The 26,055-nt window shown below is 40.0% G+C and overlaps 1 protein-coding gene across 1 annotated transcript; it reads right to left on the bottom strand.

Annotated features, from left to right (window-relative positions):
• Positions 1-25,900, bottom strand: slc35b1 (solute carrier family 35 member B1). Its single transcript, XM_055657320.1, has 9 exons — positions 25,643-25,900; positions 19,141-19,238; positions 18,253-18,383; positions 15,824-15,854; positions 12,479-12,639; positions 11,199-11,325; positions 6,914-7,020; positions 4,362-4,515; positions 1-1,966 (listed from the first exon to the last, which is right to left on the bottom strand). The coding sequence occupies exons 1-9, from the start codon at positions 25,870-25,872 to the stop codon at positions 1,917-1,919; spliced, it is 1,089 nt and encodes a 362-aa protein (XP_055513295.1). The 5' UTR covers positions 25,873-25,900; the 3' UTR covers positions 1-1,916.
• Between the last annotated feature and the right edge of the window lie 155 nt (positions 25,901-26,055).

Genomic DNA, 26,055 nt, shown 5'->3' with positions numbered 1-26,055 from the left:
TCTCTTATCTAAATCAGTTTATTTGTTAGACTGAGACCCAAAAACACAAAATGCCAATATATTTTGATTTTAAACATGCTGCATCACTAAAACTGCCAGAAAACATTGGATTCAAAACAACTCATGCCAAATTAAAATATAAAATTAATGCAATTTTAACCGCAGCTAGTTACATTAATGACTTAAAAATACCATAAACCAAAAGTGCTTCAATCATTTGCTTCTAGGAATTAAAAAAACAGCTGAATATAATTCCACTTCAGTAGGTACTTGTAGAATCATAAATTAGTGTTGCATCTTCTGACACAAGGCAAAAATGCTGTTAAAAGAAAATATTGATTCAGTGTGTCCCTTATTTCAAAGTCGGAATGCTACCTGAGAGTGATTTTGAGTCAATTGCTGCTACAATTCTTTTTCATGAAAAGCTTTCACTTTATTTATCTGCAGTTCCCAGAATTAATTTGAATACATTGGATTAGTGCTGCTGTTCATATGGAGGATGAAGCCAAAGTGGACAACACAGCATGAAACAAATCCATATTCAACATTGGGCAGCAATTTAGTTTCCATACTAAAAGCTACATTGCAAGCATTCTGTAAGCATAACCTAACAATAAGAAACCTAGTTACTTGTGTATTTTCAATGATACAAACAATTAAACTCATGTCTGAGAAGGGTCCCAACCCATATTCTCCAGGGATATTGCCTGACCCATTGAGTTACCTCAGCACTTTGTCTTTTTTTTGTGAACCAGCATCTGCAGTTCCTTCTTTCCACAGTGTACACAGTAGATTGCAACAGATGTACTAATTTTAAGTTTTTATTTTGAAAATAGATATTAAATTGCTTTTGTAATACTTCCGTAAGTCAAGTGGGAAGTGGGCAAAGAAAAGATGGCTCACTAACATGGGATGACCTGAATTAAATATAATAACAGACTTATTTCCTAACATGTACTGTGGCACTTCTTCCATTCACCAACACAGTAGCTAAAACTGAAGATCATTTTGCATATAGTGCATTTAAGAATACATGATAAATATGTTCATATATGATAATCTGCTCATTTATGCTCATCTAACTTGAGCTTTAATCTAACAGTTCTTAATTGTGTTACCCCCATTAGATTTTGGCAAATCTTTTTTTAAGATTGAAGCTGTTAAAATACTTGGGCGTTACATTGAAATAAATATTTAAAGACTTAAAAAAAGACTTTTAAATAATTAGTTTGAACTATAATTTTTTCATATATACATTGTGCAGAATCATTATTTCTTATGGAAGTATATAAAATGTAATTTTAAAACCCAAGAGCTGTTTCTGACTTATTTTCAAAGGACTATTAAAAAAACTAATCTCAGTAAAATGATTGTATGTGGACTATATACACAATTGCAGAATATGCTGGGAAACCTTAGCAAAACCAATAATGTCCATGAAGAGAGAAATGGAGTTAATATTTCAGGATGACCTTTCACCAAGTTATTGCCCTGAAATTGCACCTCTCTCTCTCTCTCGGCAGATACTCTGTGACCTGTTGGCCATTGTGAGGCCATTTCCAGAATTCCAGCATCTGTAGTTTTATTTTTACATTTCAAAATTTAACAATGTCAGTTTAGAAATTTGTTTTTTCTCAGATATGAATCAGGCAAAATTTGTAGAATAACTAGATCTAAAGTTCTGATGATAGCACTAACGGAGCCTCCCACCACGTTTTGTATTGCATGAAGTGCAACAACATGAAATAAACAGACACATGGAGCTTGTCGGTAAATGCTTATTTTAAAAAGTAAAACGAGCTAAATATTTAAACCAATTTACAACTGGAGCATGGAACTTTGAAAAATGTCAATGAACATAATTCAGGCAGCATTTTTGGCGATCAAAATCTTCGAGTGAATAATTTCTTCCGTATCTATTGATTTTTTTTGGGTGTTTTTCCATATTTTGCATCTAAACCAAGACCTAAATAGAGAAGAGAAAAGAAAAATTAGAATGCAGTCTCATAAAACACGAACTGCCCTTGCTACTGTCTTTGTGCATTGTTGGTTTAATGAGGCATTTCCCTTCATTTAAAAATAATTTACTTGTCAAATGAATATCTAAGCATATGATCAAAGTTAACATAGAACAGTACAACACAAGAATTTTGGACCACAAGCTCCATGCCGAACATGACCTTGCGTTAAAGTAATCTTCTCTGCTTCCTCATGGTCCATATCCCTCCATTCGTTGCATATATTGTATCTGCCTCCACTACATCCCTAGCAGCACATTCCAGGCATCCAGCATGCTGTGTATATATCCAAGGTCGTTGCGGGAAACAAAGAGGAAATTGCAGGAGCCCTAGTTGAAATTTACGAGTTGTCCATAAATTCAGGAGAGGTGCATGAAGACTGAACGGTGGCAAATGCTGTGCTTCTTTCCAAGAAGGGCTGCAGGGAAAATGCTGGGAACTATAGGCCGGTGAGCTTGACATCTGTAATTGGGAAGTTACTGGAGTGTTTTCTGAGGGATAGGTTATACAGGCATTCGGATGGGCAAGGGCCAATTAAGGATAGTCAGCATGGTTTTGTACATGGGAGGTGGTGCCTCACAAATCTGATAGATTTTTTTTGAAGACAGGACCAAAAAGGTTCAGGAGGGCAGAGCTATAGATGTTGTATTCATGGACTTCAGTAAGGCATTTGGTAGGCTGCTCTGGAAGGTTAGATCGCATGGGATCCAAGGAGAGATAGCTGAATGGATAGCAAATTGGCTCCATGGAAGAAAGCAGAGGGTGATGGTGGAAGGTTGCTTCTCAGACTGGAGGCCTGTGACTCGGGGTTCGGTGCTGGGCCCGTTACTGTTTGTAATCTATATCAATGATTTGGATGAGAACATACAGGGCAAGATTAGTAAGTTTGCTGATGGTACAAACATTAGTGGTTTTGCTAATAGTGAAGATGGTTGTGAAAGATTGCAGCAGCATCTGGGTCAATTGGCCAGGTGGGCAGAGAAATGGTTGATGGAATTTAATACAGAAAAGTGTGAGGTGTTGCATTTAGGGGCGTCAAACATGTAAATGGTAAGCCTCTGGGTAGTGTTGTAGAGCATAGGGATATAGGAGTACAGGTACATGGTTCTTTGAAGGTCGAGTGGCAGGTAGATAAGGTGATCAAAAAGGCTTTTGGCACTTTGGCCTTCATCAGTCAGAGTATTGTATAGATGTTGAGAGGTCATGTTGCAGTTGTATAAGACGTTGGTGAGACCGCATTTAGAATATTGTGTTAAGTTCTGGGCACCATGTTATAGGAAAAATATTGTCAAGCTTGAAAGGGTTCAGAAAAGATTTTAAAGGATGTTGCCAGGACTAGAAGGTGTGAGCTATAGGGAGAGGTTGAGTAGGCTGGGTCTCTATTCCATGGAGTGCAGGAGGACGAGGGGAGATCTTATCGAGGTATACAAAATCATGAGAGGAATGGATCGGGTAGATGCACAGAGTCTTTTGCCCAGAGCAGGGGAATCGAGGACATGAGAACATGGGTTCAAGATGAAGGGGAAAAGATTGAATAGGAATCAGAGGGGTAACATTTTCACACAAAGGGCGGTGGGTGTATGCAACAAACTGCCAGAGGAGGTCGTTGAGGCTGGGACTATCCCATCGGTTAAGAAACAATTAGACAGGTACATGAATAGGACAGGTTTGGAGGGATATGGACCAAGGCAAGCAAGTGGGATTAGTGTAGCTGGGACATTGCTGGCCACTGTGGGCGAGTTGGGCCGAAAGGCCCGTTTCCACACCGTATCACTCTATTGACTTTAAACCACCCCGACATCTCCTTTAAACTTTGCGCCTCCCATTTTAAACCTATGCCTGCCTGTCTTTGACATTTACACCCTGGAAAAAAAGGTTCTTACTGCCTACCCTATCTATGCATCACATGATTTTATATACTTCTATCAGGTCTCTGCTTAGCCTCTGACACTCCAGAGAAAACAATCTGAGTTTGTCCATCCTTTCCTTATAGCTAACACCCTGTAATCCAGACAGCATTTTCAGCAAACCTCTTCTTCACCCTTAAACAAATGAGCATGCAAAAACTTCCAAACTGAAATTCACAAAGACAACACATGGTTATGGATTTGGACCCACAACTAGAACCCATTGTAATAAATGAATAAAAATTATGCATCATGTCGAATCATTGTTTCAGCTATATACTAGTTAAATCTAGTTGGTATTGCTGCCAGAGCCAAATGTTTTAACCCTCCACTTGGAGCATCTCCTTAGTAAAACCAGCCAAGGAAAGGGAGGTGGGTTTTGCAGACTTCTAGCAAAAGTTTGTGTCACTTACCTAAGACTACTAAGAATACTTACCTAAGAACACAAAAACCGTTCCCGCCCATTGCAATGAGGTAATGGGATTACCAAAAATAAGCACTGAACCAAGGATGGTAAAGAACTTTCTGGTTGTAGTAATGATTGAACAAGTCAGGGGTCCAAAGTAAACAACAGTCATGAAGATGAAACTCTGGAGGGGAATAAAATGGAATAAAGTTGTTTTTTCTGTTCCCAAATCATACAGCATTTCTGTAAACAATACTGCTGGAGTTTTAATTCATTGGTACTAATAGTCCCCTACCCTGGCCAATGCTGAATAATAAAGGCTGATATCAGGTACATTTTATAGAATAACACATCATGAAGGGGATATCATTTTAAAAAGATAATTTATATTCTCATAACTTCACACCAGTATCGTACATATTGTCGACAACCACATCAGTACATTATTAATTTTTGAAATTATGTACGTCTAGGTGAACACTGCTGTAATGTACACCTAATCACCATTAATTTGATCACCGTTTCTGAAATTTGTGTTTTACCGAGAATATTCAACACCAGACTTTCATCAACAGTCTCGGTCTAGAATGAAGAAGGGTTGAGACAAGGTTCACTACACTTGACATCATGGAGTTCTGATAAGGTTGAAGTCATTGAATATCAACTGGGAATATAAAACACTGTTCACCAGATAGCTCTGGTTGCTGAAAGCTAATCACCTTCTCTCCCTCCTCCAATGACTTTGCCACAGGTGTTCCTCAGAGGATTTCATTTAAATCTTTTTATTTGAATTTCACAGCAATTTGCATATATACAATGATAACAGACAGTGACAGTCAAGGCATAATTGTGCAACAGTATGTAAGCGATCCTCAAAGCCCTTACCCTTACCCACCTTCAACCTACCCGAATCAGGTTGGAACCAAACGGGGACAAACAACACTCACATACGTACACATCCACACAAATACGGTAAGATAAACGAAACAAAAAGTACTAAAGAAAAAAAAAAGGGATCACTAATAACAGTAAATAAGTAAGTAATTAAATAAATAAGTGTGGGGAGGGGGGGGGGGTTAAGGGGAGAGCAGCTGCAGTAGAGCAGAACAATGGTGGAGAGCACTCAGTCCTCTTCCGAGTCCGGGGACAAGTTGAGAGAGTTAACAAGTTCCAAGAAAGGGTTCCATGTATCTAGGAATGTCTTGGTAGAGCCTTTGAGAGAGAACCTAAGTTTTGTTCCTCAGAGGATTTGACATAACTATCTTCATTATCCAACAGTCAGAAATGGGAGATCTTTGTTCATAAACTGCAGCTTCAGAGCCTAGAGATATAACATGGCAACAGGCCCACTAACTCCATGCTGACCACCTGTTTACACTATGTTAGACTACTTTTCATCCACTCCCTACATACTAGGGGTTCAATGGCTGTATAACTTCACATATGCAATTAAACATTACGTCGTGAAATTGATTTTGCATATAATGCCTGCGCCGCCATATTTGGAGCCATTTTATCAAGTTCAAAGTCCAGATTCCCAAGTGCTCGTTCTACCCACGAGGCTCCCGGTCTCTTCCCTCGCCCACAACCAGCACGGACTTGGCATTTTACGGAGGCCAAATAACCTACAAAGTTGCATTTAAGATATGGTAGGAAATTGGAGCACCAGATGGAAACCCATGCAGCTATAGGGAGAAAGTGTAAACTACACAGAGACAGCACCCGAGGTCAGGATCAATCCCGGATCTCTAGCGCTGAGAGGCAGCAGCTCCACCTTTGCCACTATTCTAACAATTTGGACCACTGACAATTTGGAATTTTGCAGAAAATTGTGCCAGATGGTAAAAAATTTAGATTGAACCCGAGCCTGGCATAAAGATTATCTAACATAAACAACAACAACTCCTTGACATCCTCTTCTCGAGTCAGAAGAGTCACAATTAACCAGAATCTGCCAGCTGCACAAAATAATGGTTAAAGCATGTCAGTAAGCAAATCATCTTCACTCCACATTTTCCTTTCTCCATGTCAGTGCACACTTTAGGAATGTGATGGACAAGTATAACTTGTGTGGATGAATGCAGTTCTACCATTCAAGCAACTCATCAACATCCAGATAAGAACAGCTTTGCTTGAGTCCGCCATTCACATAATCCAATAATGACACAGGTTGGAAATAAGTAGCAATTACACGGTACAGTGTAGCACACCGACTAAAGTTCTTTGGCATAATTTATGAAACATATGACCACTATCACATGACAAAGGCAGAGAGCAACTGGAATTTTAAAAATCACATGCAAATTCCCCTCTGTAGGACTTTGTTTCCCCATTAGAAATACATCATAACGCAACATTCGGGAACTCTTACCTACCAACAGTTCTCAAAATTGATTACAATAGCTAGAGAAGATGGTTCATCACCAGCTTCTCAGGAGTCATCAGGCCAAAGAATAAATGCCAAATTCCATAAGCTCATTCAAATGGGTTTTTTTTATACCACAAGCCACTTGTAGTATGAAAACAAGTTCAGAAAGTAATTTAATTTTGGACACCTTTGGTATAATGTAACTGATACTGACCTGGCCCAGAGCACTAGTTAAACTAAACAGAAGTATCTTGTAGAGAATACTGGGATGGCGTTCAGTGAAATTCAGAAATTCCCATATTTCTCCAGTGAAAAGTACTCCTGAAAGATTAAAACAAAATGTTAAAGAAACAATTATCGAATTGTAACGTCAAGTAGAAAATGAAAGAATAAATTTTAAAATAATACTACATAAGCTCATAGACTTGCTGCCTAACATCGCCAGAGGTCCGGGTTCGATCCTGACTGGTACTGCCATACGGAGTTGTACGTTCTCCCTATGACAGCGTGGGTTTTCTCTGGGTGCTCCATTTCCTCCCACATTTCCAAGACGTGCAGGTTTGTTGGTTAATTGGCTTTTGTAAATTGTCCCTAGTGTGCAGGATAGAACTAGTGTACAAGGGAACGTTGATCGGCGCGGACTCAGTCGGCCAAAGGGGCCCCATTTCCAAGCTGTATCTCTAAACTAAACAAGGATACTGGAGAAACAACGAACAGCAGATGATGGGTTACAAAAATACATCAATTGCCAGATTACTGCTAGAGCTGTTCAGTGAGGCAGATGGCATCCCCTGGGAACGTGACCTGGAACTTGCCGAGGTGTGGGCGTAGGGGTACAATTTCCAACATTGTCTCTGGCCGTTATCCAATTATATGCCATTCAACACCCCTCCCTCTCACCCATATCCACCTATTGCTATTGCATGCCAAGCCTTGTCCTGTCCCTACTCTATTCCAGCTTTCTTTCCCCTCCCCACAGTCAACCTGAAGAAGGGTCCCAACCTGAAACGTCACCTATCCATGTACTCCAGAGATGCTGCCTGACCCAATAAATTACTCGAGCACTTGTCATTTTTTGACAAGTATATCCTGTAAGTCACCTAAATAGATTTCCAATAAGGGAAATTAAAATCCATGGGGGTCCTTACAAAGCCAATTTAATTGAATGGGAATTTCCATTTAACATTTATAACAAATTAACGTAGGATGAAAATACTCAATTAGAAAAAATACGCTTGTTTGAAAACTGATAGTTTTGACAAAAATAATAATTTCCATGTTTAGATTTCTAATACCCTGCTTCAATCTGCAGGTCAAAACATAAGATGTTTGATGAGCCTCTTCTTTTTTCTCACGTGCTAAATTATTTTATTACTTCAAATGTAAATCAAATTTAATAAAACTGAAGTACCAAATAATGTAAAATATCTCAAGCCTTCCCAGTTACAAATTTAATGTAGATAGAAAATATACTTTTCTTTATAATTTATTTGATAGCATGCTAACTGTATGCCATAAATATCAGCACAAGCTGTTTATTTCCCCCTCACGAATCAGGATAGCTACATGTGTTTAATAAATTGATTGATGAATTGATTGAGATACAGCGTGGAATCAGGTAATAGTTCAGCAAAGCCAAGCTTCCCCAGATCCTTTGCTGATTTTTCACTCTGTGCGGGTGAACATTGTTCAGTTAAGAGATACAGCATAGAAACATGTCCTTCAGCCCACCGAGTCGATGCCCACCATCAATCACACTTTCACACTTATTTTATATTATCCTACATTCGCATCACTCCCTACACTCCGGGCAATTGAGAGAGGCCAATTAACCTTCAAACCCACAGGTCTTTGGGATGTGGGAGGAGATCGGAGCACCCGGAGGAAGCAGACACCTGGAAAGACTCTGCTTCGGAAGATAGTAAAATAATTGGCGAAGAGTATGCTCTAAGGAGCGATTATTTACAGACCCTACTGCACTTCATGTGGGAAATTAAATATTTTCAACAACTTATGTTAATACAAATATATTTAGCTAAATTATTTCAGAGCAACTATTTTATCTTCAACATCCCTGCTGGAATGGTCTACTTTCCTTCCAATACAAAAGATTGCTAAAGATATTTTGAATTGTCAATATCATTCACTAACATATAAATTAAATTATACAACAAACTGCAGCAATGTTTCACATGATGACATTATGTTTTGAACTCCCTTTCTCTGAAAGAATATTTTAAAAATGTTTTGAGCATGACTATCAATAAATTGAATACTGCTGGAAGTTTGTGGTCACTGCGCTGTTGAATCTGGGAGAACAACTCCACTCCTGCCCATTCGGCATATTTGAACGGCTAAAGATAAAACACTCCCATGCCATGTTAAATGGGGCTGATGTCCCATAATCATCGCATGTTTGAGAAATGGTTAAGCACAAACTGGTTTTGCACTCAAAATTATCATCTGTGAGAGCAAAAACCTGCAGTGAAGGGATTCGGCTACAAAGTAATGCCAGAATGCTCGCAATGTTTTAACTGGTTTAATACAAATCATAAATCTTCTTCCAGTTAACAAATGCTTATTTTTCTACTCTGCTCAAATAGTGCTTTTCACAATCTTAAAAGATCCATTTTCTTTATAGCCAAGAAATGTACTATTTTAAATGTAGAAATTGCAATGCAGGAATTTCAGCAGCCAATCTGCACACAAGTTATATTATTATAGCAAGATATTTTAAATCATACATGTTGATGCTGATTGAGAGTTTAAAAAAAACAGTAGGATATTTTAAATAGTATCTTTTTAAAATAACACATGTAATCTTATGTCTATCCAAGAAAGCACACAATGCCTCAATATAACATTTCATCTGAAGGGCAGCACCTCCCGTTGAGCAGCACTGCTTCTGCACTGGATTGCCAACCTACACTTCATGTTCAACTCCCCGGATTGGAACAAAAATCCAAAAATTGAAATCATACAAGAATGAGCCACAGCTCATGCAACAAATTAAGATTAAAAAAAAAGTTCACTATGTACCACACAGAATTAGAGTTCAAATTTGAAGCTCAGTTCGAAAAAACCTTCAGAATTCAGAACCCTTGATTCAGCACCCTCTTCTGGATTAGAGAAGCACATATCTATCCATCAAGACAGGTTACTGAAAACTATCAAACTACATTTTCCAAAAAAAATTAAATAACATCAAACTGGTTCTTTTAATCTTTTAACTGTACCAATTGCAATTGAATTATGGCATAATTCTACAAGCTATAAAATGTATAACAGGTGTATTTCTCCATTACTAAATGGACATCTTTTCCCCCAAAGCTGGAAACAAAGTCCTTATCTAATCTGAGGGCACCCAAGTCAGAATAGAAATACCACTCTGGAAACTGATCTCACTCCATTCAATAGAGATGCAGAGTACAGTGTAATACAGCTTCAGCACAATGTTTGAATACTGTGTGCGCTTCCGACCTGCTCCCTCATTACATTAAACATTCATTCTCAAGGAAGAACCTTGTGCACATACGGCAATGTTCAAATCTTCAAAGGCCTATACATAGAACAAACCTGAAAACCAGTCGCAAGAGTGCAATGGCAAACTCTATCATAGGTGTTGTAGCTTTCTATTTCAAACTAAAATCATATTCTGAAAGAGATATTGCCAATTTTAAGTGCCTTAATACACGAATTGGAAGTGGTAGCACTGAAAACTTGCATCCTTAAGTTTTTTTCACATATCCAGTAGCAGGTAATATATAGCAACACAAAATTTAAGATAAGGCATTACTGGTTGGTCAGGTGTGTGGAGAGATTGACCTTCACAGAAGGCCTTTAAAATGATTCCATAACATTGTCGATTTTACCTATTTATACATGGAATGTCAATAATAAAAATGTGCGAAAATTTCAAGAAATAAATATTTATCAGATGAATGCAAAGCACAGATAATTCTCAAGGTTTGTATTTGAGCTGCTAACATTTATTGAGCTAGCTTACATTTATAGAAAATAATGTAACCAAAGTACTGGGACATTTGAAAATAGCTACCATGAACAATTCTGAAAATAAGTTAAATGCATTGAAGTCAATAGAGGCTTTAACTCTCTCTTTCATTTAGTTCATTCAACCAGGGTGAGAATCTGTGTGGGACACCTGTGACAAATGTTAAGTAGATTAAACCGTTCACAGAATAGCAGGTTCATAGAAACATAGAAAATAGATGCAGGAGTAGGCCATTCGGCCCTTCGAGCCTGCACCGCCATTCAATATGATCATGGCTGATCAGTTGCTGATTCAAGGCATTACAATTGTTAAAAATAATTTAAAAATTTTAATTATTGCCCAAGGGACATCTGGGGCATCCATTCCATTTGTCAACTTACTCATCCTCACATGCTCTCGATTTACAATTTCTATGCTCCATATATTTCCATGTTACTTGGTTGAATGTTACACTTCAATAAGTTCTTAAGAAAAATATTATTTTTACCTATTCCCAGGAACAAACTGGACCAAACATTAATATTTAGCATCATCTGGTTTGAACCAGTCTGGAAATTAGCTCTCATATGTTCTTGTGCTACTCCAGTCAATCCGTCCAAAGTTAAGGAGGCCAACTAGAAAAAAAAAATGGAACATCCATTGAATAATTAAATGAAATGTACAAATAAAAATATACAAATAAGCAAATTACAGGAAGTGATACTCTTAACATTGCGAAATTCTAATTGGAAAATATATACATATCACCAGCTTGATTAATGATATTATCAGCAGAATACTTGAGGAAGAATACCCAATTAGAATGGTTGAATAGACACGAGACAAATGGCAACTTTGGGCCACACAAAATATTCACTCCTGAGGGTAGGATTTTACATACAGACAGCAAGATTTTAAATGAAACTGGCAGACAGGTTTGTAGGTTAAGTGGCCTCTGCAAATTGCCCTTAGTGTGTAGGAAGTGGGAAAGTAGGATAACATTGAACAAGTGGGAATGTGTGATCAATGGTCAGCATGGATTTGGTGGGCTGAAGGGCCTGTTTCCAAACTGTATCTCTAAACTAATATGTACCCAGTTCTTTAGGAATTCTACAGAAGCAATTGAGATCAGCTGAATTGCAGTTCTGAGCTGTGGCGATTAATGGCTAATTAACATGCTATTAATTTTAATTGAATATTTTAATCCGTATAGATGCAAGACATCACAGCTGATTTTTATTTTGTATAGGCTTTTGAAGATTTGAACATGCTTGCCGAATATCACATCAGAAAGGCTCTAAAAAATGAATTTGGAGCAGTGATTTTTGAAAGCTAGTCCTATCTAAAATGGACTATGAATAAAGAAATAAGAATTATTTTTGGATTTTCATTGTTCCAAAAATAATGAGTAGAAACTGACAGTTAAAGAATGGGAAGAGGAAAAACATGTGAAATTAGTAAATTAGATTTTAAATATTAACATTTATTAAAAATATATTTAAAACATATTTTAATTCCATATTATCCTTCCCAAACTCTTTCCTTCGCCATTATAAACTTAAGGCTTGCTTATGGAGAGAAGGCAGGTACGGGATACTGAGTTGGATGATCAGCCATGATCATATTGAATGGCGGTGCAGGCTCGAAGGGCCGAATGGCCTACTCCTGCACCTAATTTCTATGTGTCTATGTTATTCAGCAGGGAAGTATTTGATACCAATGAAAGATAATGCATAATATAAACAAGCATTCTTTTTTTAAATGCAATAGAAAAAGGCATATACTTACTAATAGTATTTCCCCAAATCCAAATATATGGTCATTTGCACTGTCCGTCCCTTTTTTGGGTTTATACATAAATAAAGCCACTCCCAGAACTATGAGCAACACACAAAGATACTTGGCCAAGGGGTACCTTTTCCTTCCAATAATGACTCCTAAAACCATCACTGTAATATAAATTAAAATAAGTAAAGGTTTAAAAGAAAATCCACCCTCGAGTATTTAAAACTTGCAGCATTCGCAATTAAAAAATAAAACTTGCTATAATCAACAGGTCAGCGAGCATCAACGGAGAGGAAAACAGTTAATAGGATTAGGATTAAAAGTTTTCAAGTCTCAAAACAGAGTTTCTGTAACCAGATATGGCGTCAACACATTTACTTTAATCTTTAATCAGCATATAGAAAAGGTGCATTTAGAGAACAGGCGCATAATGTTGGGTTAATATTATTTGACAGGGCAATTTTGAAAACTACCTACATCTTCATCCTACTGGGTGCAAAATTTGTCATTGGATTTTGCTTTAAACCCACAAGTAGCATTGTCAATTTGGGTACTCTGTTAAAATCATGAACATATGCACACTGCTCGCTTCTCAAGGGCAATTAAACAAAGAGAATAAATGCTGATCCAGCCTGCCTTCAAGAATTATATGGAACTGGCAGGTTCATGTCCACATGGACAAAAGAAACTCAATTTTGTTGTCTGTTAGCCACTTAAACCCTTCTCCATGTCTCTTCCATTTCCACAGTTACTTCAATGATCTCCAGCCATCCCCCATTCTCTATAAACCCAGAAAATGTTATATTATCATAGCATTCCACTACCTCTGAGCCCACACACTCCAGGTCATCTGTCCCTGAAAAATTCCTCTCTCTTTGTCTCAATATGGCAGTTGTGTCTTCCTGGATCCCATCTCCCTTCAAAATCGCTCTGCATTCCATTCTAAGACACTCCTCTCAGAATGGGATGCATTCATTTACTTTGCTAAAATACTACATCATCTGTAAAGTGGATTTTTTTAAATATACATACATAAGACTTTGTTAATGCTGGTAGAACTAGCATTCATCATCATCCCCTCAAATGCCCTTGAGGAAGGATGTGAAGAATACAGAGAAGATTCACTAGAATGCTGCCTGGTTTGGAGGATTTTAGTTATTCCGTCATGTTCCTCCTCAGCTTCCATCGGACTTGAGGTGTATCCAACTTCTCCATCTAATACTCTCTAAACCAGACAACATCCTGAAAAAACATCCTGTACCCTAGCCAATGCCTTCACATACTTCCTGTAGAGCTGCAACAGGAACTGCACACAATACTCTAAACATAGCTTAATTAAAGTTGTATACAGCTGCAATGCGACTTCCTGACACTTATACTCAACATTCTGTCGTGCTGCTGCAAGTAAAAATGTAATTGTTCTATCTGGAACATATGACAATAAAATACTCTTGACAAAGGCAAATTTCAGAGGCATATAGATAAACACAAAAAATAGGAAAGGTAGGCAAATGGAATTAAAATAGACGCACAAAAATGGCAACATGTACAGTGCCATAATGTTTGGGACAAAGACCCATCATTTATTTATTTGCCTTTGTACTCCACAATTTGAGATTTGTAATAGAAAAAAAAATCATGAGGTTAAAATGCATTGTCAGATTTTAATAAAGGCCATTTTTACACATTTTGGTTTCACCATGTAGAAATTTCAGGGCACCATAACGTTTGGGACACAGCAATGTCATGTAAATGAAAGTAGTCATGTTTAGTATTTTGTTGCATGTCCTTTGCATGCAATGACTGCTTGGAGTCTGTGATTCATAGACATCACCAGTTGCTGGGTGTCTTCTCTGGTGATGCTCTGGCAGGCCTGTATTGCAGACATCTTTAGCTTATGGTTGGTTTGGAGGCTAGTCCCCTTCAGTTTTCTCTTCATCATATAAAAGGCATGCTCAATTGGGTTCAAATCGGGTAATTGACCAGGCAACTCAGGAATTGACCATTTTTTAGCTTTGAAAAACTCCTTTGTTGCTTTAGCAGCATGTTTGGGATCATTATCTTGCTGTAGAATGAACCGCAGGCCAATGAGCTATGAGGCATTTGTTTGAACTTGAGCAGATAGGATGTGTCTATACACTTCAGAATTCATTATGCTACTACCATCAGCAGTTGTATCATAAATGAAGATCAGTGAGCCAGTGCCTTCAGCAGCTATACATGCCCAGGCCACAACACACCCACCACAGTGTTTCACAGATGAGGTGGTATGCTTCGGATCTTGGGCAGTTCCTTCTCTCCTCCATACTTTGCTCTTGCCATCATTCTGATATGTTAATCTTCGTCTCAGCTGTCAACAAGACCTTTTTAGAACTGTGCTTGCTCTTTTAAGTATTTCTTGGCAAACTAACCTGGCCATCCTATTTTTGCGGCTAACCAGTGGTTTGCATCTTGCAGTGTAGACTCTATTTCTGTTCATGAAGTATTCTGTGGACAGTGGTCATTGACAAATCCACACCCGACTCCTGAAGAGTGTTTCTGATCTGTCAGACAGGTGTTTGGGGATTTTTCTTTATTATAGAGAATTCTTCTGTCATATGTTGTGGAGGTTTTCCTTGGCCTGCCAGTCCCTTTGCGATTAGTAAGCTCACCAGTGCTCTCTTTCTTCTTAATGATGTTCTGACCAGTAGATTTTGGTAAGCCTAAGGTTTGGCTGATGTCTCTAACAGTTTTATTCTTGTTTTCAGTCTCATAATGGTGTCTTTGACTTTCATTGGCACAACTTTGGACCTCGTGTTGATAAACAGCAATAAAAGTTTCCAAAGGTGATGGAAAGACTGGAGGAAAGACTAGGTGCCGAGAGCTCTCTTATACCTGCATTGAGGAGGCAATTAAACACACCCTAGCAATTACAAACACCTGTGAATGATGGGTTTTTGTCCCAAACATTAAAGAGCCAAAGGGTCTGTTTCTGTTCTGAACAACTATGACTCAACTAAACAACTATGACTCAATGGCCACATTGAACAGCTGCAGTATTTAGGATGAAGATATTTGCACGCTGCTAATGGTTAGTGTTCGGGTAATCTGACCCAGTGATAAAGAAGGAATGGCAAAACTGTTTTTCAAGATGTATGTGTGACGGAGGAAACTTGCAGTTGTTCTATTCCCATGCACCCACTCCCATCATAAGATTATTTGGTTTGGTTAATCATGTTGAAAACCCCTTGGCAATGCTGCACGGTACAAATATTGCCATACAGCTAAATAACATGTACATCATGCAAATTGTCATCAAAAGAGGACTTAATCAGTTCAGGTTCTTGCATTCGCTTCATTTTAACTTACCTGGAATGGGCTTGCATGATTTTCCTAGAACCTAAAATAGAAAAAAAATACCCATTAGTTGATAACAAAATGTAAAAAAAAATGTTTTGGGTGCATTTAAAAAGTAAATAAATTATGAAGCATACATTAAACATGAATGATCACAATTTGCACTTTAGAAAATGTCTTATTTGGCAGAATGTTTCCAATTCAAGTAATATGTTAAAAACAAAAATCAGAGGAATAGGCACAGAACAAGATTGTCAATGTTCAGTCATTGCAACTGAAGCGAATCCAGGGCTGAATAGAGTAACAATAAACAGGAATCAGCCATTCGAGCCATTCACTGTGATCATGACTGATCATCCACAATCAGTACTCCGTTCATGCCTTCTCCCCATATTCCTTGACTCCGCTATCTTTAAGAGCCCAATCTAAATATCTCTTGAAAGCATCCAGAGAATCAGCCTCCACTGCCTTCTGAGGCAGAGAATTCCACAGATTCACAACCCTCCATTCTAAATGGCCTACCCCTTATTCTTAAGCATATTCTGGTGGACAATTTGTCCATTTTCTCAGCTGTGGGACTCCGTATGGGGATGTGTTGTGAAAGGTGGATTTTGACGTATTCTCCAGCATTATATTGGGTCAGAAGACAGGAAGAATTCCTCCACATTCAGGATCAGCTGAGAGGCCAAGATTAGGAGGCAAATGAAACAGTAAGGAGCACTTTTAAAAAATGCTTTAAATAAAAGTTATATGCATTTTAGTTAGTCTTATTGAAAATTACTTAAGTACGGGGAATATCGCTGAATCTCAGACACTTAAAACCTATTGAAATCAATTACGATTTTTATAACTGGCAAACCACCATCAGCTTTGTAGGATGTCAAGATGTTAACAAGGATAATGTGCAAATTGAACACAGGCAGCACCAAGATCAGGGCTGAACTCAGGTTACTGGAACTATGACAGCAGCACCACCTGATGCTCCACTGAGGCATCTTTCAAAAAAGGAAGAGCAATGAGATTTTCCAATTGTTGGTGTTACATTATTGTATAAAGCAAGTCAAAGAAAGGGGAAAAAAGGAATTGCATCAAACAACAATCTTGCACTGCTTATCCAATTTATTGCTGAAGGTTATTTGCTCCAAATGCCGAGTAACTCCATGTTCTCTACACGTCTCCTTAAAAGTGTTTGCATTGAACTTGCGATTAGAATGCACATATTTGAACAATAAATTACAAAAGATCAACAATTTCACTTTAAAGCACAATAGCATTTCTGGAATCATACACTTTTGAACCAATGGCTCGCTAACCCATAAATAGTAATCCATTTTAGTAGAACTGGTTAATGGATTACTTAGAATACATTTTACCCCCTGGTAAACCAGATACTTTGTTCTTCATAGCAAATTTATAAGAAAAGAAATGCAACCAATCACTGTCAGAATATTGGAAAAATATTATTCAGAGAAATGCAAACTTTAAAAGGTGTGTGGAGAGTGGTGGGGGCATGGAAATTCAAATCAATTATTAGAATTTTTATACTTAAGATACCTGATGTTGTGAGTGTCAATTTGTTCGCTAAATTTTACATCCACAAACTTCAAATACGGTAAATTCTAAATGTACAAAAGGGCTGTGCTTTGTTAGATAAAATTTCATACATTGAATATTTCTAATTGATGAATCACTATATTATCCTTCATCCTAGAAAACAGCTCTTGGGAAAATATTTCAGGAATTTCTTTTCAAGTATGGGTGATATAGCGGTAGAGTTGCTACCTTACAGCGCCAGAGACCGAGTTTGATCCCGACTACGGGTGCTGCTTGTATGGAGTTTGCATGTTCTCCCAGTGACCTGCGAGGATTTTCTCCAAGTGCTCCGGTTTCCTCCCATACTCCAAAGACATACAGGTTTGTAGGTTAATTGGCTTGGTAAAATTGTAAATTATCCCTAATGTGTGTAGGATAGTGTTAAGGGGCTGTCCCACTGTACGAGCTAATTCAAGAGTTCTCCCGAGTTTCCCTTGATTCGATTTCGGAGAATTACGGTAATAGCCGGTCGTGAGTACTCGGGGCTCTCGTGGACATTTTTCAACATGTTGAAAAATCTTCACGAGTCTTCCCAAGCTTACCGCATTTCCTGGGTACCTGCCGTTAGCGTTACGAGCTGCTAAGGGACGTCCCAAGCTCCGACGTACCTGCTACGTACATTCTACGTGCTTATCACGAGTTTGATTTCTTTTTAAACTCAGGAGAGTTCTTGAATTAGCTTGTACAGTGGGACAGCCCCTTTAGTGTACGGGGATCGCTGGTCGATGCAGACTTGGTGGGCCGATGGGCCCGTTTCTACGCTGTATCTCTAAACTAAAAAACTAAATATATCTATGGAGTTCAAGGTTATATTTTCTTTCAAATTGCACATAACATCCAATACCAACCTGTGTTGGATAGTTGACATACTGGAGCGCAGAGTTACTGGAGACCATGGCCCCTAAATAAGACATTGAACAAACTGCATACAGCCAGTGTGGCGTCCGTTCAATTGATGGCTTTTCAAATAATTGTATTACTAGAACAAGATACACAAAATATTTTATTAAAACAATTCAAAGAGTACAGTAAACAGTTGTCTTTCAAAATATTAAATTCTGTCAATTGTGCAATCATTGGGCAAACATATTTATATATCTAGAAATTATTTATGGCTAGAAGACACTTGATAGTCATAAAACTTATATATAACAAATATATCATTTAAACTACTGCAAAAAATAGTTCAGATTTACTTAGAGTATATCTATAAATAGGCCTGAAATGGCTATTTATTGTTTCTCTGATGATTTCGATAATATCCAAACTTTGTGAATCAGACCTAGCATTAAAACCAATCTATTTGCCACTATAAGATTCTTATTTGTCAGGAACAATTGAAAAGAAACCAACCTCAAGGTTATAATAATATTAAGATGTAGAAAAAAAGAACTGTAGATGCTGGTTTATACCAAAAATAGACACAAAGTGCTAGAGGGTCAGGCAGCATCTCCAGATAAAAAGGATCGGTGACGTTTCAGGTCTGGACCCAATGTACTTCCAGAATATTTGATTTAAATTGTAATTGTTCCTGATTGCCACCAAGCAATATCCCATTCCTATGCCTTGTTGCACATGTCAAAAATACAATTTAAGTCTTTGATCTAAAACAGTTGTAACTCTTTTATTTTCTTATCGCTCAGTTTAATGACTACAGGTAAAGGATGTTGCACATTATCCACTAAGAACATCTAGTGAACTCATGTAATTTTTTGATGCAACTTGAAATTACTTACTTAGTTTGGCAAAAATAGCATTAATAACACACTGGACAAATACAAGCGATTTTGCATATACGAATGATTCTTCTTGGTCTCCATATTTGCTTCTGGTTCTGGAACAAAGAAGATTGGTTAAGTATGCAAAGTTAACCAATTCCACAATGAAAACAGAAAACGCTTGAAATACGCAGAATTTTTCTTCAGCAAATTCTCCAAAAGATTCTCTCTGATGTACTATTTCCAGTATTTTGTTTGTTCTAACAGATTAGTACCATCCACCTTATTTGCTTTCACTAACATACTTGATATCAAATTGATTGGGGAAGTATGTAAAGTGAACCAATTTGTCATGTGCATCGCAAGCACATTCACCGTGGGTTCAATACACAAGACTTTCTAGCTCTAACAGAACAAATCAAATTCAATTTATATTCCTTGCATCTTAAACTCATCAAACCCGGGAAAAATAAGTCAGAAATAATTGATTACCCATTCACACTAGTTCTATGTCATCTTGCACACACACTAGGGGGAATTTACTTACATAAATAAATTATGGCTACAGGAAAGAAATGATTGTCGTAAAGCTTACATTTAGCAAATATATCTATAATCATATAATTAATCCTAATAATCTTATAATTATATTATATTACTCACCAGCTGAAGACATCCCTTTCATCAAATTTCCACACAATTTGAAACCGAGCAATAGCGATTAATCCCATATTCCCATTCTTGGCTTGTAACCTTTCTTGTAAAGACATTAACTGCTCATTCAGCTGTCCTTTAAATGTGTTAAAAGTTTCTGATCTCCAACTATTCAAGCAAAAATGTCTTTCCTCAACTTCTATCGAATCCTCCACCAATTTCTCCAAATCTGTGGTTCCCACATTCAACCTGCCAGATGCTTCCACACAGCTAGCCAAAGGCCTCCAGTATAACAATGACTGAGCAGCTACCGCAATTCCCTGTCCAAGTTGGACTTGCATCCAAAATGCACATCAACAGAGCAAAGATTGACTACTACCTTAAAGACTAAATCTCAGAAACCTGGAATTACTCAGTTACCAAGTTTATTTTGTTGTGACCCACACATTGTGTTGGAGGAGGAAGATTTTATCTGTTGTTGGAATAACAACTGTCAATAAACAATTAACAGAAACAGAGTTGAAGAAAGGCTGCAGTTAAACCAGAGAAAATTGACCAGACAGGCAAAATTCTGGTGGGTCTCTTAATTTATTATCCTGGCATCACTTCACCAACAACTCATTACCAAAGGCAACAAGAATACTGAATAAACATATCAATGGCTTGGGCATGTTGGTTGATTAAGTTCAAAAGTTCTCAGATGCCACTGTGTGTTTTGATGAAGGAGAGTTAGGTGTACCTCTAACTATAAATCTGTTCCCTCCCCTCTATCTGGCAGCAGGTTCTAAATCTACTCTCATCCCATCATGTCCAACAAAACACATGTTGAATTATGTTATCAAGACCTTTGTCTTAAAGCTAGTGACATCTCTGTAGCGGCCTGCGGCCTAACCAGTTTTGGGACAAATTGAGGATGACGATGAGGTTGAAGCAGTTGAGGAAAGGAAGGAATAAAACCAGAGTGTTGCAAGTTCAGAGCTAAGCTAATGAAGGGTAAAGGTAATCAGAAATATACAGCAAAAAAACCTTTTGCAAGATTTCTCAGGCTCCTCCCATTACCCCGATAACAAAAAACCATCCTTTTCAAGGCAAATTATGAGGTAGGCATTTACTAAGGATTGTTTTACATTTTTGGATAATGACTCAGCCCGTCTGCATGTAGAAGGATCAGTAACATATATGGGTACGAGTGATAAGTGGTTTTCTATCATATTCAGCATACAACAACCTTCAAATGTGTCCAAAGTCTTAACACATCACATGGTGGGGCAGGAGTTGTAAAAGCAGAGGGGAATGATGGCTAAGTTGGTAGTGTTGGTAAAGTTTGGCACTTTAGGAAAATAAGAAATAAGCCAATAGTCTCATTGTTCATGAGCATGAAGCTTAGGACATTTTGTTTACATCAATGGGGGAAGAATTGGAAGATACGAGCTAACTTTTCAAGACTGGTTGCTATCAAGTCTTTCGAGGAGTTATTTACATTCCAGGATGATCGTGGAAGAAGAAACAGTTTGACTTAGAAACAAAGAACTGCAGATGCTGATTTACACCAAACATGGACACAAAATGCTGGATCAGGCAGCATCTCTGGAAAAAAAATAAGTGGGTCATGCAGCATCTCTGGAGAAAAATGATGGGTGACGTTTCGGGTCGGGACCCTTCTTCAGGCTGAGAATGAGTTAGCAGAGTATTGCTTGATAGTGTTTTGTGTGATCCAGGTCTGACAGCAAACAGCTAATCTAGTTGGCCCACCATAACCATCCAAGTTTGTGTCCCACAAATACAAGGATAAAGAGAGTGCAATTAAGGATCAAGTGTTTAACTGTCATACGCATCAGCTACAGAACATTAAAATGCTTGAAATTGGTCGATTTGCAATAATTTTAGTGGGGACTAAACCATCAAATAATATTCATGCAAATAAATACGAATTATGGAGATACCACAGCAAATGCAGGGCCAAAGCCCAAATGCAAATTTGAACATACAGATTAAGTAACGTGGAAGAAGGTCTTATTCCAGGACAGGAGTTTGCATATTATCCAGAGATTAACATTTTCAAAAGAGCTTTTCAATGCTTCCTCACATCAGGCAGAAATTCATCAAAATGTTTTAATAAAATCAATTGAACAATGGTGTATATTTGCAAATATTGTTTTCGAGTGGTTTTGTTCGTCAAGAGCATTTTATTGTCAAATGTCCTGAAATGAACAATTACATTTTTATTTGTAGCAGCACAATAGATATGTAATCATAGCACTATCCGTGCATGTTTTTTCCCCCCACCAGGTCTCCTTCCCTAAAGTTAATTAAAAAGATTTTTTGTAATAAAATCTCTGCCTTAAAAATATCCATTGATTGGCCTCCACAGCCTTCTGTGGCAAAGAGTTGCACAGATTCACTACCGTTTTCTACTAAATTCTTCCTCATCTCCTTCCTAAAGGAATGTTCTTTAATTCTGAGGCTATGATCTTTACTCCTAGACTCTACCACTAGTAGGAACATCCTCTCCACATCCACACTATCTAAGCCTTTCACTATTTGGTACGTATCAATCAGGCCCCCCCCTCATTCTTCTAAACTCCAGCGAGTACAGGCCCAGTGCCATCAAACACTCATCATATTAACCCACTCATTCCTGGGATCATTCGTGTAAACCTCCTCTGGATCCTCTCCAGGGCCAGCAAATCCTTCCTCAGATATGTTACCCAAAATTGCTCACAATACATCAAATACAGCTTGACCAGCACCTTATAGAGCCTCAGCATTCCATCCCTGTGTTTGTATTCTAGTCCACTTGAAATAAATGCTAGCATTGCTTTTGCCTTCTTTACTATCTATTCGACTTGCAGATTAACATTTTGGTCCCTTTGCACCTTCGATTTCTGGATTATCTCCTCATTTAGAAAATAATCTACGTCTTTATACCTACTACCAAAATGCATGACTCCACACTTTGCTACTCTATATTCCATCGGCTCCTTCTCTGCCCACTCTCCCAACCCTCTCCCGTCCAAGTCCTTCTGCAGAGTCCTTACCTTCTCTGCACTACCATCCCCTCCACCTATTTTCGTATCATCCGCAAACCTGGCCACAAAGCCTTCAATCCTCTCATCCAAATCATTAATATACAGGTGCACAACCTTTTATCCGAAAGCCTTGGGACCAGACACTTGTCGGATTTCGGACATTTTCGGATTTCAGAATGGAAGATTTTTAGCGTAGATTAGGTAGGTAGCGCGGGCGGCTTGAAAAGTCTGGAGCAGCTGCCTCCTCCTCCCCGGAGACCGGGAGAATCATTGCATAAATGTTAGTCAGTTAGTTTGGAGGGATTTTATGTGGTGGTGGTGGTGGTGTAGGGGTGAAGGGGGAAACTTTAATTCTTAGTCCCCTACCTACCTGGTCGGCGACTCCCAACCTCGCGGAGCTGGGGGCTCCGTCCGGCCGCGGGCGGCGCCGGTTGTAGCTCCGACCCCGGCAACTCTACCCCTGGCTGCGCGGCGCTCCAAATCCAGCGCGGCCCGCGGCCGGACGTCCCAGCTCCGAGAATGTCGGGAGTCGGCGGCATCGCAGCGCTGGGATACCAGCGGGGAGCGAGCATGCCTTCCTTAGCAGCAAGCTCCGGAGCGCTGTGGCCGCCTTCTTCCAACATTCGCGGAGCGTCGCTGGATTTGGAGCCGCTTTGGGGGCACCACCGGCCGTTGGAGCTCCGAAACTCTACCCCTGGCTGCGCGGCTCCAAATCCAGCGACGCGCCGCGATGTTTGTGGGACGGCGGCCACAGCGCTCCGGAGCTTGCCGCACGGCGACAAAGGCATTGCCCGCACCCCGCTGGTACCCAGCGCTGCGACGTCGCCGACTCCCGACATCCCGACATCGCGGAGCTGGGGCGTCCGGCCGCGGGCCGCGCTGGATTTGAGCGCCTCGCAGCCATTTAATTATCGGAGCTACAACCGGCGCCGCCCGCGGCCCCACCGGCCACAGCGCTGCGGAGCTTACTGCACAGCGACCCGGTAAGGCATTGACCGCTCCCCGCCTCTCCGACCAGGTAGGGGACTAAGAATTAAAGTTTACCCCTTCACCCCCCTTCACATAAAAGCCCTCCAAACTAACTGACTAACATTTAAGCAATGATTTACAGATGTTTAAGCGTCTCCCGGTCTCCAGGGAGGAGGCAGCCGCTACAGTAGTACAGACCTGGGTTGACCGTGGGTCGTTTTGGGTCAGGTTTGGCGCCAAACGCGAGCTTTGGTGCGCAGACGACATCTGGAAAAAATGGCCGGTTTTCGGAGCTTTTCGGTTTCTGGAACACCGGATAAAAGGTTGTGCACCTGTACAACGTGAAGAATAGCGGCAACAGCACCAAACCCTGCGGAACTCCACTAGTCACTGGCAGCCAACCAGAAAATGCCCTCTTTATTGCCACTCTTTGTCTTCTGCCATCCAGCCAACCTGCTATCCATGCTAGTGTATCTGCCCATTGATACCATGGGCTCTCATCTTCCTTAGCAGCCTCACGTGCAACACCATATCAAAGGCTTTGTGAAAATCTAGTTAAACAACATCCACTGACTCTCCTTTGTATGACCTATTTACTTTGCAAAACAAAGAATTTCACTTTACCTAGCTACACGTGACAATAAAGCATCGTTGAAAGATTTGAATTATATTTACGCTGTAATGCCACGACAATGCTGTAAATGCTACATGATACAACATACGATTACATGGAAAGATACATTCCTCTATTGGGCCTTTGCAGAGAGAAGCAGTTTTGGACCCCATATCTGACAAAGGATGTGCTGCCATTGGAGAGGGTCGGGATGTTTACAAGAATGATCCCAGGAATAATTGAGTTAACATATGATGAGCGTTTGGTGGCACTGGGCCTGTTCTCACTGGAGTTTAGAAGGATGAGGGGAGACCTCATTGAAACTTACCAAATTGTGAAAGGCCTAGATAGTGTGGATATAGAGAGGATGTTTCCACGTGGAAGAGTCTAGGACGAGAGGCCATTGCGCCAGAATAAAAGGACGTACCTTTAGAAAGGAAATGAAGATGAATGTCTTTATTCAGAGGGTGGTGAATCTGTGGAATACATTGCCACAGGCAGCTGTGGATGCCAAGTCAATGGTAAAACAGAGATCGACAGATTCTTGATCAGGGGTTATGGGGAGAAAGCAGGCCAATGACGTTGAGAGGGAAAGATAGATCAGCAATAATTGAATGGCAAAGTAGACTCGATAGGCCAAATGGGCTAATTCTGCTCCTATCACTTATGAGTTAGATCCCAATGCCACGATAGCCCTGGGATTACTACATAGTGCAACATAGGATTTCACGGGAAGATACATTCCCCCATTGGGCCTGTAGAGAGGGGAGCATCAACGCACGACAGCAGCTCTGCACAACGGACAACCCCACCATCCGTACGAGGAAACCTCCCTCCCTGTGTAAGAAGGAACTGCAGGTGCTGGTTGACACCGAAGATGGACACAGAAAGCTGGAGTAACTCAGCGGGACATGCAGCATCTTAGTACGGGTGTCAGAGGTTACAGGGAGAAGGCAGGGGTTAGGAGGGAGCATAGATCAGCCATGATTGAGTGGCGGAGTAGGCTTGATGGACCGAACGGCCTAATTCGACTCCTATCACTTATGAGAGAAGGAATGGGTGACGTTTCAGGTCAAGACCCTTCTTCAGATGGAGAGTCTGCCTCTCCCGCTGAGATACTCCAGCATCTTCAGCGTGTTTATTGTCACATGCACGGAGGCACAGTGAAAAGTTGCTGTTGTTGTGAGTAAACCAGCCAGCGGTGTAAACCTCCCCCCCTCCCCGTCCTCTCACCGTCCCTGCCGGCGCCACTCACATGGACTCCTGCAGAATGCCGTAGTAGAAGTAGCAGACGAAGACGGCGAGGAAGCAGAAGATGAGGCGCAGGCGGTCGCTGGGAACGGTGTCCATGGAGCCGGCGGCGCTGGGCTTCCCCGACAATGGCGGCGGCGGCAGCAGCAGCGACACGGAGCCCGGGCCCGGCGGTGGCGGTGGCGGCAGCACCGGCCGCTCCCGCTCCCCGGCAACCGGCAGCAGCGGCCTCATCAGCCGCCAGGACCCAGCCCCGCCGCCTGCCTGTCTGCCCGCCGCATCCGACCCGCCCACACACCTCCCCCGTCTCCCCCTTCGCCTTCCACTATCAACAAACAAACGTTTTGCGGAAAGGGTGGGCGGGAGGCACTGCTAGGAGGATCTTAAACTTGAGACAGAGGAGATATAAATAAACCG

Source organism: Leucoraja erinacea, chromosome 27 (assembly GCF_028641065.1).
Source record: "Leucoraja erinacea ecotype New England chromosome 27, Leri_hhj_1, whole genome shotgun sequence".
Taxonomy (NCBI): domain Eukaryota; kingdom Metazoa; phylum Chordata; class Chondrichthyes; order Rajiformes; family Rajidae; genus Leucoraja; species Leucoraja erinaceus.
This window is presented reverse-complemented; position numbering and strand designations above follow the sequence as displayed.